The following is a 13400-nucleotide window of genomic DNA, read 5'->3' on the forward strand; positions in this document are numbered from 1 at the left end:
CCAGCCTTCGCACCCCACAGCACGCGGTCCAGCCTTCTCACCCCACAGCACGCGGTCCAGCCTTCGCACCCCACAGCACGCGGTCCAGCCTTCGCACCCCACAGCACGCGGTCCAGCCTTCGCACCCCACAGCACGCGGTCCAGCCTTCGCACCCCATAGCATGCGGTCCAGCCTTCGCACCCCACAGCACGCGGTCTAGCCTTCTCACCCCACAGCACATAGTCCAGAACAAGGGCGCCACCCCAGACACCCAGGATGTCTCCCTCGTGGTGGTAAAAGGAATAAGGCGGTTCCGGTTCCAGCCTTCGCACCCCACAGCACGCGGTCCAGCCTTCGCACCCCACAGCACGCGGTCCAGCCTTCGCACCCCACAGCACGGGGTCCAGCCTTTGCACCCCACAGCACGCGGTCCAGAACAAGGGCGCCACCCCAGACACCCAGGACCAAGGGGCCCTCTTCCTCTGAAGTCCCAGCAGACCTCCAACCAGGGCTCCTGGCCACAATTAGATCACGTGCCCATTTTCAGAATCAAGTTTAATTACCACATCTAGTAGAGTCAAGCCTATGCCAATCACTGTGGAAAGGAGATGGAATTATTAGACAAGTCAGGGCTGAACCTTGACACTGGGGAGAGTTCAACCTCCACCACCAATCAAAGAAAAAAAAGAACAAGTCATTATTGTTCCTCCAGTGTGAGAGAAATGTAGAGGAAGGCTTCTAGTAAAAGAACCCATAAACTGGGCTTTTTGACTCAGATAATAAAGCAAATGTTAATTTTTTGAAATATGTACAGAAAAATCCTGGGCCTTATTTCTGGTCTCGACTCAACCTGAGAGCAAAGTTCCATTTTGTTTTTATAGAACAGGTTTGAGACTTTCCTCCAGAGCACATTTCTTTTACCAGACACAACGGAACAATGGGGATTTCCTGAAAGAACGACAAATTCTCCCTTTTCCAGTCCTTGGGCAACACTGCCATCTGGGCTTTGGGACTTTGTCGGGCAGCCTCCCCTGCTCCAGCAGCCCTGGCCAGGGACAGCACATGCTCGGCAGGCTGGCCCCGCTCCCTGTCCCCGCGTCCACGGCAGACATGAGCACTTCTTCTTGCTGAGCTCGGATGGGAGCCCAGAGCCCTTCACAGCCCAGAGCCCCAAGTAGCCCCTCTCAGAGTTGGCAGGATGAAACCGACTGACCGTCCCTGACAGAGCACGCAGCATGGCAGGGGAGCCGGCCGTGCGAAGGCCCAGACTCTCGGGTCCAGAGGCCATCCCTAACCCAGGACAGGCTCGATTTCAAGCCAGGATCCCCTATGTTTAACTTCCTCAACTCTGACCATTTGCTTTTTCTGAAAAAAACAAACAAACAAAAAAAAACAATCAATGTCACTAGTAGACACTGGAGAAATTTACTGTCCTTTTCCACAAAAGGCCTAGTCTTTGTATTTCTCCAATAATTATTTTAAAGGTTAAAAAAAGCAGAGATTGAGCTTCAGGGCAGAAACTGAGATTTAAAGCCTTCATAGAAAGCCAATAAAGGTCTCCCAGAAGGCTGGACGGAGTGATATGAGCAGGGCTCCTGGGGCCCTGCCTTGCCCCAGCCTCCCTTACACTGTGCGGGCTGGTTCGGTCTCCCACGCAGGACACTATCACAGCAGACCACTGCCCAGCAGCCCAACAGGGAAATATAACCAAAGGGACACACGCTGGGCAGGCAGGGCTGAGAAAATAACGCCGGAGGAGCTGGAGGTCAGATGAAGACCTGTGCTCCTTCCAGAGGGAAGCTGGGGCAGGAGAGACCCACAGATCGGCCTAGCCTCGGGGTCCCTGGGCCCCCATGGGTGAGGCATCAGCTAAGATGAAAGCAGGGGTCACCCACTGGGCTTTTATGAGGGACTCGAGCTGCACTGACTGCTTCAGGAGCTCGTGTAATTTTCCACACCGTCCTGGAGGTGCATAAGCGACAGGATTTACCAGCCTTGGAGACCTGGTGAGGCTGTTGATCACGGCCTTCTGCTCACTCCTGGCCACAACATGCCCCAAGAAAAGTCTTCCTAAAATGTTATATATAAACATCGGGAGAAAGGGCGTCTCTTCTCTTTGGACCCTACACGAGGCCTGGCGCTACCAGAGGCCACTGTGCAGCTGCATGCAGACGCCCTCCCTAAGGAGGACGCTAACACAGCGAGGGCCCGGAGCCAGAAGCAGGGGCTCTTGAGTGTGCTGACCTCGCCAGGTCCAGTGACCAGGTAGATACAGCAACACAAAATCCCCTGGGGACGCAAGCCAATATGGTTTGGGTTTCTATTGCCAAAAACACAGGAATATTTGTTAGGACTGTTAGGCCAGGACACAGTCGCACAGCGTCCTTCCATGAAGTGTGGAGGGCTTTTAAACAGACGATGACCCAGAGGCACAGAGGGTAAAGGCGGTGGCTCTGGCCACACAAAGGACAACAGGTTCTTGTTAGTGCACCAGAGTACTCAACAGGAGAGAAAAGCTGTAGGCAAGAGGAACAGTACAGCTGGTCCCAGCGCGAGAAAGGGAGAGAAGGCCTCGAGCAGTGTTCTGTCGTGCAATCCAGCCGGCTGTTCTCACGTCCTTGGGGCACTACAACAAACCAGAAGTCTCCCCAGAGCCCTGGCCGGTGGGCTGCTGAGGGGGCACACACAACGTACAACTTACTCCAATTCCCTAATATCCAAACTAAGAAGCCTTGTTAGTTGAGACTCCGGATCACAAATGAGAAAGAACAACTTCAGGAAAGACTGACCCAGGAGTTCAAATGGCATCACCGGGCCCTGTGGGTTTCTCTCCGCCTCTGTTTCCCACTGTGCTGGCACCATGTGCGGGTCAGGGTCTTCTCCCAGAGTGGCAAGGACAGCTGCCAACAACTCCTGACTTACCTCCTCGCCTCTCAAGAATGCTGTACTTGGCTCTTATCTTAAGCCTGGTCACATGCCCTTCTTTGACCCCATCATGACGGCCAAGGGACGGAACAAGCTGACTGCAGACCTGGATCACTGTCCTGCTCTGGGACCCAGGGCAGACAGTGGTAGGGTCTGTCACACCAAACTCAGGGACAGAACAGGAAGGAGGAAAAACCCACCAAGGCAAAACAAGCCTGGTGAGCATGGGAGGCAACTTCCAAGATGGCTCCCAATGACCCCACCTCTTTGCATGAACATCCACGTATGTACCCCTCCCACGAACCAGGGCTGATCTGTGTGACAACAGAACATAGCAGAAGAAATTGTGTCTCATTTCCAAGACTAGGTTATAAAAGACACAGTGGCATCCGTGCTGGGTTTATTCTCTTACTCTTGAGTTACTCTGGGAAGCAGGCTGCTGTGCTATAAGCAGCCCTCTGGAGAGGCTCACATGGCAAGGAACTAAAGCCTCCCACTAAAAGCCACGTGAATGAGCATAAGCTTTCGGAGGACTGTAGCTCTGGCCGACAGCTTGCCGGCACCCTCTGACCCAGAGCCACCTCGTTGAGCCACTCCCAGGCTCCTACCTCACAGAAACTGTGGAGGATCATAAATGGTCGTGTTTTAAGCTGCCAAGTTTGGAGATCATTTGTTACACTATAAGAGATTAATACAATAAACGAAAAACATCCCCCCAATAATCCAACAACCCCATTCACTTCCTTCTCTCAAAGGGACTTTTCACGTCAATGTGCGTCTTCTTTCTGTGAACACCTGTCTCATAGCTTGAGTTTTCTTCATCCAATGGGAAAAAAGGCAATCAATGATTTAGGGAACAAGACAGCCCTTGAGCTGCCACTGATTCTAATGCCCCCGCCTCGGAAACAAGCAGCTGTGCGGGCCATGGCACCAGCTGCTGCCCGACCCTGCTCTGGGTTGAGCCATGATAACCCAAAGGAAAGCCATTAACTTTAAGCAAAAAGAAACGTGTGATAAAATGCTGCATTTGCTCAGGGAAGTTTCGGTTTTACAACTAGCATCTACTCAGAACCAGTAAAACATGCATTCCCACAAACACACTCTTAGAATAATTTATAGCAAAAATAACCTCACTTTTTTGAGTCTGAAATAGCCTAGTACTTAATTCTTTCTGCACTGCTGCTGTTAAAAATATATAACTTGTGGCTAGGCAAGGTTTCTTAGTAATATAATTATTATACTAAAGAAAAATGATAATGATAGTTAACATTTATTGAGCATTTATGAAGCACATTTATTGAGCCGACATAGGGCCTCTCATTTTATTGTGCAACAACCCTGTGAAGTAGAGAGCTTTCTTATCCTCAATTTATAACTAAAGAAATAGAGACAGAAATTAAGTAACCAGCTCGAGGTCACACAATTAATCAGCAGCAGTGCCACAGTCAGACCCCTGCAGGCCAACGCCAGAATCCTTGCCACCAGCATTATGATATCTGCCACCTGCACAGACGCGGACCTGAGAACAGGGTGGCCTCCAGCCCCGCCTGTGCCCCACAGCTCCCGAGCCACAACTGGCTGTGTAGGACCACCAGTGACAACACTGGCAGATGCTCCCACAAAGCAAGGAGAACGTTCTGCCAGTTGGCAGACTAGCGCTGCCTGGAACCTGTCAGCAGCTGAATTTTTTAGAACGTACAACACACATCCAGCCCCTCCGTTTGCTTCCTTATTATTTTTTCCTGAAGTATTTGCTTATTTTACAGGTGTTCCTTCTACCTGCAAACTGCAAACTTTTGGGCACCTTAAATCCTTAGCTACTCATTGTTTAAATGAGGAGAACTCAGATTATAAAACCGCTTGGTTAAGAAAATTTTCTCTATTCCATTCATGGGCTACCATCAACTACACTTCCTGCATAGAGTACTTGCAATAGCTGGCTCGTGTCCAGAGCCCTACGTACCCCCACATACCCATCCTCAGCGGGTGCCCTCGGGCGTAAGATTAGCCTCTCCATGCTAGAAATGAGGAAATGCACACATGCGAAAGTTAAGCAATTCGCCCAGAAACACACAGGCAACGGAGCAGGGTCTCAAGGCTGAGCTAGCTCCTAACACAATCCGAAAATGACAGGGCATACACATCTGTCTTTCTCTGACGATCCAGAACCGGAGTCTCTACGGACTTCCGCCTTTACCGTGAACACAGACCGTCCTCGGCACCCCAGCATGGCCCGGTGAAAGGGAGTCCAGCTGACAGAATGCCAAACTGGGCACCAATAACTCCATTTGTCATAGTCAGTTAACTGCCTCTGATGATCCGGAGATTTGAAAATGTACAGAAAGGAGAGAAGTTCAAATTACAGTTAAATATGGGCTCACGGCGCCAGCTCCCGATTACACATACATAACAATGCCCAGGCCACCCGCACTGACCGCACAGGGTGACAAGCATGGCCACTGTGCACTGACTCCACTCCAGGACGCACAGCCACAGGACGTATTTATTGCCTGGTATTACTGTAAAGTAGTTCTAAATCACAGCCAATAAACTGTTCGTCTTACCTAAAATGGGGGGAAACTGCAACAATTCAAATGTCTGGCAAATGATTATTTTAATATGTTACATATATTCAACGAAAAGCTACATCCAGGCAGACAGAAACGGTTAGCATGGATGCGGACTAAGAAATGGCGGGCTATAGACTTTAAGCAGAGTACATAAAAAGTACTTTTCCGTGGGAATAAATTTCATAAAGATGTGTGTTTTTATAGGAGCTGGGATTTTGGGGGGTTAGCCTTATAGTTTTCTTTAATAAGATATAAATAAATCCACAGAAAAATAAAATAGCTTTTAAATAAAAATAGTGTCAACCATACTCTTAATTAGGAAAGTGCAAATGAAAATTATTCTTCCAGTGCCATTTTTCACCTGCAATATTATCGCAGGCCCAGAGCTGGAGCCGCCCACTGTGGGCAGGGCCGTGCAGCCACGCCCTCTCCCCTACGGCTGCGGAGCCTCCGTGGAGGGCAAGCTGATCTCCACCCAGCTGAGAAAAGCAACAGAACTCCAACCCCACAATTCTACTTCCAGGAATTTTTCCAACACATCTAGTCACATAGGAGCAAAATAACAAACGCAAGGTTATTCGCAGAGGCATTATTAGAAGTAGCAAATGACTAGAAACCACCTCAATGCCCGGCTGTTGGCGCACTGGTCATATGAATTCTGGTGCAGTCAGACAATGAGATATGAGCTATTAAAGGTGGCAGCCCTGTGTACACCACCACAGAGCAATCTCTACGACCTAAAGTGAGTGGTGTGGAAGAAAAGGAGAAAGGGAGGCAGGGAGGTAAATCAAAAGAAAGTATCTTACACTTATCAGCTTGTGTATGCACAGAGCATCTCTGGAATCAGAAATACTGCCTGTTGGCCCTGGCTGGTTGGCTTAGCGGTAGAGCGACGGCCTGGCGTGCGGGGGACCCGGGTTCGATTCCCGGCCAGGGCACATAGGAGAAGCGCCCATTTGCTTCTCCACCCCCACCCCCTCCTTCCTCTCTGTCTCTCTCTTCCTCTCCCGCAGCCAAGGCTCCATTGGAGCAGAAATGGCCTGGGCGCTGGGGATGGCTCCTTGGCCTCTGCCCCAGGCGCTAGAGTAGCTCTGGTCGCAGCAGAGCCACGGCCCAGAGGGGCAGAGCATCGCCCCCTGGTGGGCAGAGCGTCGCCCCTGGTGGGCGTGCCGGGTGGATCCCGGTCGGGCGCATGCGGGAGTCTGTCTGACTGTCTCTCCCCGTTTCCAGCTTCAGAAAAATACAAAAAAAAAAAAAAAAAAAAGAAATACTGCCTGCCTGGGCAGGCGGTGGTGCAGTGGATAGAGTGTCGCCCCAGGACACTGAGGACCCAGGTTCGAAACCCCAACGTCACCTGCTTGAGCGCAAGTTCATCTGGCTTGACTGTGGGATCACAGACATAACCCTATGGTTGCTGGCTTGAGCCAAAAGGTCGCTGGCTTAAAGCCCATGTCACTGACTTGAGCTCAAGGTCGCTAGCTTGAGCAAGGGGTCACTGGCACAGCTGGAGCCCCTGGTCAAGGCACATATGAGAAAGCAATCAGTGAACAACTAAGGTGCCACAACTATAAATCGATGCTTCTCATCTCTCTCCCTTCCTGTCTGTCTGTTCCTATCTCTCTGTCTGTCTCTCTCCTCTCTTGCAAAAGAAATACTGCTCACCTCCAGGGGCAAACTGGCTCACTGGAGCTTGCACACTTGAACCATTTATACCTTTTGTATTCTGAACCATGTGCATACACAGTATTCAATATGTATTCAATAAAATAAAAATTAAAATTTCAAATGCATCAATTTTATTTCTATTGGTCACTGTCTTTTTTAATTAAAAAACGTTGGTCACAGTGTGCTTGGGCTTTAGCAAGCCCCCGTGCCCACCCCAGTCCCTCTGCCCTCCTACCGTGCCAGCGCCTGGACCTTCATGACGTGCCGCTCCTCCTGCTCAGCCACCTTCCTCTTCAAGGTGTCGACCTCTTGCCGGAGGGCAGCCGAGTGCTCCATCTCACCGTCCAGCAGGTTCCGCAGCGACCTGGGAAGAGAAGGGTCCATTTGTTCAGGCGCTGTTAACCCAGAGTCCATTGAGCCCAGAACACAGGTATTTACCTAAGTTCAGTACCAAGTCATTCGTTTTCTCTGAATAAAGCATAATTCAAGTCTATCTCATTTAATTCATTTCGAGAAATACCAAACTGTGCTCACAGCCTCAGTAATAATTAGGATGAGTCCCGGGGGAGCCACCGCGGCCCTGGCTCTGGGTCTCCAACAGCCTGTGGGCAGTTTAAATCAAGAGAAACGGTGAGCTGAGCAAATCCCAGGCAAGTCCCTGTACAGACATCCCACTCAAAGATACAGCCCATTAAACTGAGGCCATTTTGTCATAGCCACACTGAAGAAGAGATTGAACAAAGGAAAGGGTGTCAGTTCAGACCAAAAGAATAATATGAGTCATAAAAATAGACTATGGGCTCAGATTATCTGACAGATGTCTACGTTCATTTCCACTTCTTCCCACAAAACACACTTTAACCCCGTCCTCTGCCACCTCCAGGTTAAACAAGCGTATACAGAGCTTAGAGCTGTAGAGCTGTACAGTTTGACATTGCATATATCATATTTTATATTATATTTGGAGTTTGTTAACCCCCAAAACACTTTCACTTGTGAATCTGTCATCCTTGGTCTTAAGCAGCAGGGGAGACAGCAGCTCATCCAGAAATAACCATAAGTTAGCACCTAGAAGTGAGTCAAACACGGTTCTGCTGACCATTTACTTCAGTGGACCTCAAACAGCTATTTCTAGAAAGCATCTACTGTTGTTAGTGCATCTACCTCCCAAATCTAGAGGATACTTGCCATGGGACATCAGAATACAAGCAAAAGTGTCTGCCCTCCCCACCACCACTGTTCACTGAACTCTCCAAGACCTGTGTTCCTTGGGAGTTGTAAGAAAATTCCCCTCTTGGGGCCTGGGACCCCCTGACACCAATCACAGTATGATGTTTTTCTTTCTTTAGGAAGGAGAAGAAACTGACAGACAGTGACGACTGTTTCTCACAGGTAAGACAAAACCAATAGATTCTTCCAAGATATAAGCTCCAGCTGGAGCAAGGGAAAAAAACCCTGCAATGTCTACAAGTACTCTGTTGAAAGTTTTAGTTGGAAAATTGTGCTGTCTAAAGATTGTTTTAAAAAATTCTCTTGGCCCCAGCCAGTTGACTCAGTGGACAGAGCATCAGCCTGGCGTGCGGACATCCCAGGTTTGATCCCCGGTTAGCACACATGAGAAGCAACCATCTGCTTCTCTTCCTCTCCCTCTCCCCCTTCTCTCTCTCCCCCCTCCCACAGCCAATGGCTCGATTGGTTCAAGCATTGGCCTAGGCACTAAGGATAGCTCGGATGATTTGAGTATCAGCTCCAGATGGGGGTTGCAAGGTGTGTATTCCAGTCAGGGGTGCATGCAGGAGTCTAACTGTCTCCCCTCCTCTCACTTAAAAAATATTTCTCTTTTGTTTTAGAACTCATGCTTGTTTGCTTTTATATATTTCCATAAAGGATGGGGGAGAAGCTTGTTAATCAGGGCACAAAATCAGGTTTAAAAAGGAGAATGATGATTACATGTCACCGTGGGTGCTTAATTCCCACTCTGAGTTAAAGAATGAGGTGACATAAACACACACACACATGTACACACGTGTGTGCACATACAGGTGCACATGAACGCCCCTAACCCCCAGGGAGGCAGCCAAATAACTGCAGGCAGCTCCCTCTACTGACCACCTTGTAGACAAGACAGGGCGCTGGCCACTCCGAAGCACCCGTGCAGGCAGCCAGACGGCAGCGACTCGGATGGCACTCACGTAGGATCCAGCCCTGGTTTCAACAAGGAATAAAAGACAAAATACCCTTTGCCCACTCGGTGGCTGCAACTGAGCTTTTGGGGAAGTCTGAAGAATTCAAATACCATCTTGCCCTTATTTGAGAAAACCTGAACACACGTATTCCAAGTGCCTGGAACATGGTAGAGAGGCCCCCAATTAGTGGTTACTCAGAGACTGCTTTCCCGGCCGGGTCAGAGCTAAAGGGCCTGGGGGTTCTTTTCATGTGATGGAAACGTTCTAAAATTGTGGTGATGACCACACACAGCTGTGGATATAGTAAAAACCATTCAACTGTACACTTTAAATAGGTGAACTATATCTCAATGAAGCTGTGGGATTTTTTAAAGTTTTTAAAAGACTGCTTTACCAAACTTTTAGTTTGTGCTAAGGTAGTGCCGTGACTATTAGGTTCCATCCCTTGCTAATACTCAGGTTACTATATATACTAATATATTTTGCAGACTAAAAAATAAGAAATCTGGTCACAATTTTCCCAACAAAGCAAACTTTTCTTCATGTGATATCCTCTCTGTCCCAGAGGCAGGCTGTCAAAGGAAGAGACCGGGGCTCGAGCCGGAAGGTCACGGTACCTGTTCTCCTCCTCCAGCTCGTCCTTCCTGTTCATCATGGCCACGATGGCCTGCCGCAGCTCGCCTGGGGGGAGAGAGCAGAGTCAGCATTGAGCAGCACATCTCACCTGTTACTCGGTCCGCTCACCAACCGGGATTAGGTGCTATTTAGAGCAACCTGTCTAGACAAGTTCCCTTTCCCTTTCAAAAATAATTTCTATACTGTCGAAGTTTCCCAGTGGGCTCCGCTGATCATTCCTAGCAGCCACACAAAACAGAAGGGCAGGGCAGGATGAGAACAAGTGCGGAGGTGTTTCCTTGGTGAATACGCTCGGCAGCACTGGGAACAAGCAGGCTCGCCAATTTCTAGGTGCTTTCTCAAGTCCCTGCTACCGGACAACATCTGTTTTGAACAATGATACACTCCCAGTTAAAGATGTCTGTCAACAGCAGATTAAACAGAAGATCAAGTGACATTTGGGCCCATACTGACATAGAAATATTCAAGTTTACTAAGATATCTGGTTTCCCTACACCAACCTCTACAGCTAGTACACAGGAGACACGAGGGGTGGGGCAGCTTTCTAATACACAGTCCATGATCACTCATAGCAGCCAGTCTGCGGTACATCTTCTACACAGGCACACAGTCACTGAGAGGAAACCATGCCTTTCTATTAAACAACCACCCAGGTTTCCTTTCTACATGGAACAACTGTTGTCACTATCCATCCATATGTTAAAGGCATTGTTTACCATATCACCCAGATCTCAAGACCAGCAACTTCTGAATTCCTCCTGGAGAGCCAGTTTTATTTGTTCTCCTCATCCTTAACAAATCCTATAAACTCTATTTCCCTCTTGGGATTGGCTACTAGGAAGCTCACAGCCAAAATCACACAGCTGGTGAGTGCCCACGGCCACATGCCAACCAGGATGTGCCCTAACCCTCCCTCTGACCTTCTTCTCCAACCTCTATTTCTACCTGTGCCAATTTACCTATCACTGGCCTCACTTTACTTTTTGTCTATTTCAAAACGCTGCTTTGGATCCTCTTCTGTGAAAGATATAGTTTGTGGGTTTCTTCCTTTTAGCCAAAATTTGAACCCTTATATTTGTCAAGCTCTGTTCAAAGCCCTTACCGGCACTCTCCTTCATTACACCTGAGACATGCATGTCACTGTCCCCTTCTGTTGGGGTGTAAATAAAATACAGAGGAAAGGAGGAGCAAATGGGAGAGGAAGAGCACATAGATAAGTAGTGGGTCTCTGTCCCCTTATACTTGGATGTCCAGGGAGAAAGAAGCCCACCGAAGATCCTGAGAGAGAAATGAGGTCATGTGACCAACGCTGTCCTCAGACGGCAAAGAAGGAGATAAAGCCCAGGGTTCACATGGCATGGTGAAGAGTCGCAGCATGTGGCCCTGCCCTCAGGAAGCTTCAACTCTTGAGGATGTGATGACAGCTCTAGCACCCACCAGCTAAGTGTCACATATATTGTGTCACTGGGGCCTCACATCAGCACTGTGAAAGCCTATCTTTGAGTCCATTTCACAGGCATACTAACAGGCTCAAAGGAGATGGAATTTGAATCCAAATCTGTCTACTCCAAACTTGGAATTCAGCCCCAGGAAACAATGACAACCACTACCTCTTATATGCAGAGATGTAAGAACCAGCGACGCCTCACAGCAACATTAACCCATTTTACAGATGAGAACAAACCTGCAGAGGTTATTAAGTCATACACCACACAACTTTAAATGTCAGAGGCAGGGGCAAACCAAGGCCTCTGGCTCCGAGTGGACGATGCTATGAAGACACACAGCACTGGCAGGAGGGTCAGGAGAATACCGATGTACCATGTATGTGCTGTGTCCAGAACCAAAGCTCCTGAACAGCACGGGCCCAAGCAATGAGGCCACCGGGAAGAGCTCTGATCCTGGTCCATGGTGTAAGGATAGAGCCATACCCAATCCTTTCAACTTTTCTCACTGTTTCATAATTTTCTTAACAGAAAAAGCCTTTCCAGAGAAAATACTAAGAAAGACTAGAAAAATCGAGGAGATATCAGGACTGAGAAGGAAGGTTAGGCCCACAGCAGATTTACTGAGCCTAGAGAGACAGAAAGAGGCCCAGCTTCCCCCTCCCCTACCCTAAAGCCCCTCAGAGAGGGAGCTGGCACATGACATGGACAAAGCCACAACAGAGCAGGCCATGCTCTGCCTGGAGTACGACGGCTCGGAGCACATGCATTTGTTCACTCGTCAGAAAGCATCTATCGAGCACCTACTGACTGATCTACACGGAACCTTCCCAGAGCCAGGCTCCCAACTCACCTGAGGAAGGCATGTGCCTGAAGGAGGGTTTCTTCATGGAGATCAATCAATAACACACACCCACACGCGCCTACGATGAGATGGGCTGTATGACCACATTCTGAACGTCACCAGATAACGAAGGTTCTGGCTCAAGACCTCAGACCAGTGTCTCAGTCACTCTGAGCCTTTCTTTCCAGCACACGGGAACAGCACCCACTTTCCCAGGCTCCCCGGGTGCTGCAAGGTCAGAGGGGACATGGGGTAGGACAGTGCTATGTCTAGCCACTGCCTCCTAGGGACTGCAGCAGGGAGTGGAACAATTTAGAACGCATCCTAATGTTACAGTTTTAAAAAGTTTAACTGAAAACACTGACTAATCTATAAAAAACAAAAGATAGCCATTTATTCTCATGACACCACACCTTAAAAAAACTCAGGCTTACTATATCACTGAACACAGGCAGGACATGATCTCGCTGGCTTTTCTCCTCCAGAAACCCAGAGTGCTGGCGAGACTGCAGCTCGCCCCGCAGACACACACTCAGGAGACCGCTCCTGCACTCCACGGCCCGTTTGAAGTCTGAACTTTCTGACACGGCCTTCCTCCCCACTGGGGTTCTCAACTGGCCTGAACTTCACATGGGAGCAAAGAAACAGGCTATTCATAATGCAAGATGAGACTGGAAGAGGTGAGATCTCTTCCTTCTTTTTAGGATATGTATTTTTGGAGCAGTTTTAGCAAAATCGGGAGGACAGCACAGAGATTTCTCATATCCCCCGCACACGCACAGCCTCCCCATTATCAACGTCCCCTTCCAGAGTGGCGCATGTGTGACAGTGACGCATCCACACTGGCGCAGCAGCACCAAAGTCAACATCAAGGTTCTCTCCTGGGCTCACAGTCCGTGAGTCTGGACAAATGTTATGACATCTAACCACCATTACAGTACCTCACAGAATAGTTTCGCTGCCACAGAAACTCTGTGCTCTGCCTACTCATCCCTCTCTCCCTCCAACCCCTGGTAAAAATCTCCTCCTAATTAAAAAAGCTCCATCTACTCGCCCGGCTTCTGCTCAGTGGCAGCACATCACGCCCACATCTGACTTACACTAATGAACCACTCGCACTGGATCTCAGCAGAATGAGAGCTCAGCGGG

General features: G+C 49.0%; 1 protein-coding gene across 1 annotated transcript in view; it reads right to left on the minus strand.

The window, feature by feature from the left end:
* Positions 1–13400, minus strand: part of SNX29 (sorting nexin 29) — a 568687-nt gene that overhangs the window by 400339 nt on the left and 154948 nt on the right. Inside the window, exons 12-13 of the mRNA XM_066274829.1 lie at positions 9944–10007; positions 7376–7504 (exon numbers count right to left, since the gene is read on the minus strand). Coding sequence (XP_066130926.1) covers positions 7376–7504; positions 9944–10007 — 193 coding nt within the window. The remainder of the gene's footprint in view (positions 1–7375; positions 7505–9943; positions 10008–13400) is intronic.

This window comes from Saccopteryx bilineata, chromosome 4, assembly GCF_036850765.1.
Source record: "Saccopteryx bilineata isolate mSacBil1 chromosome 4, mSacBil1_pri_phased_curated, whole genome shotgun sequence".
Taxonomy (NCBI): Eukaryota; Metazoa; Chordata; class Mammalia; order Chiroptera; family Emballonuridae; genus Saccopteryx; species Saccopteryx bilineata.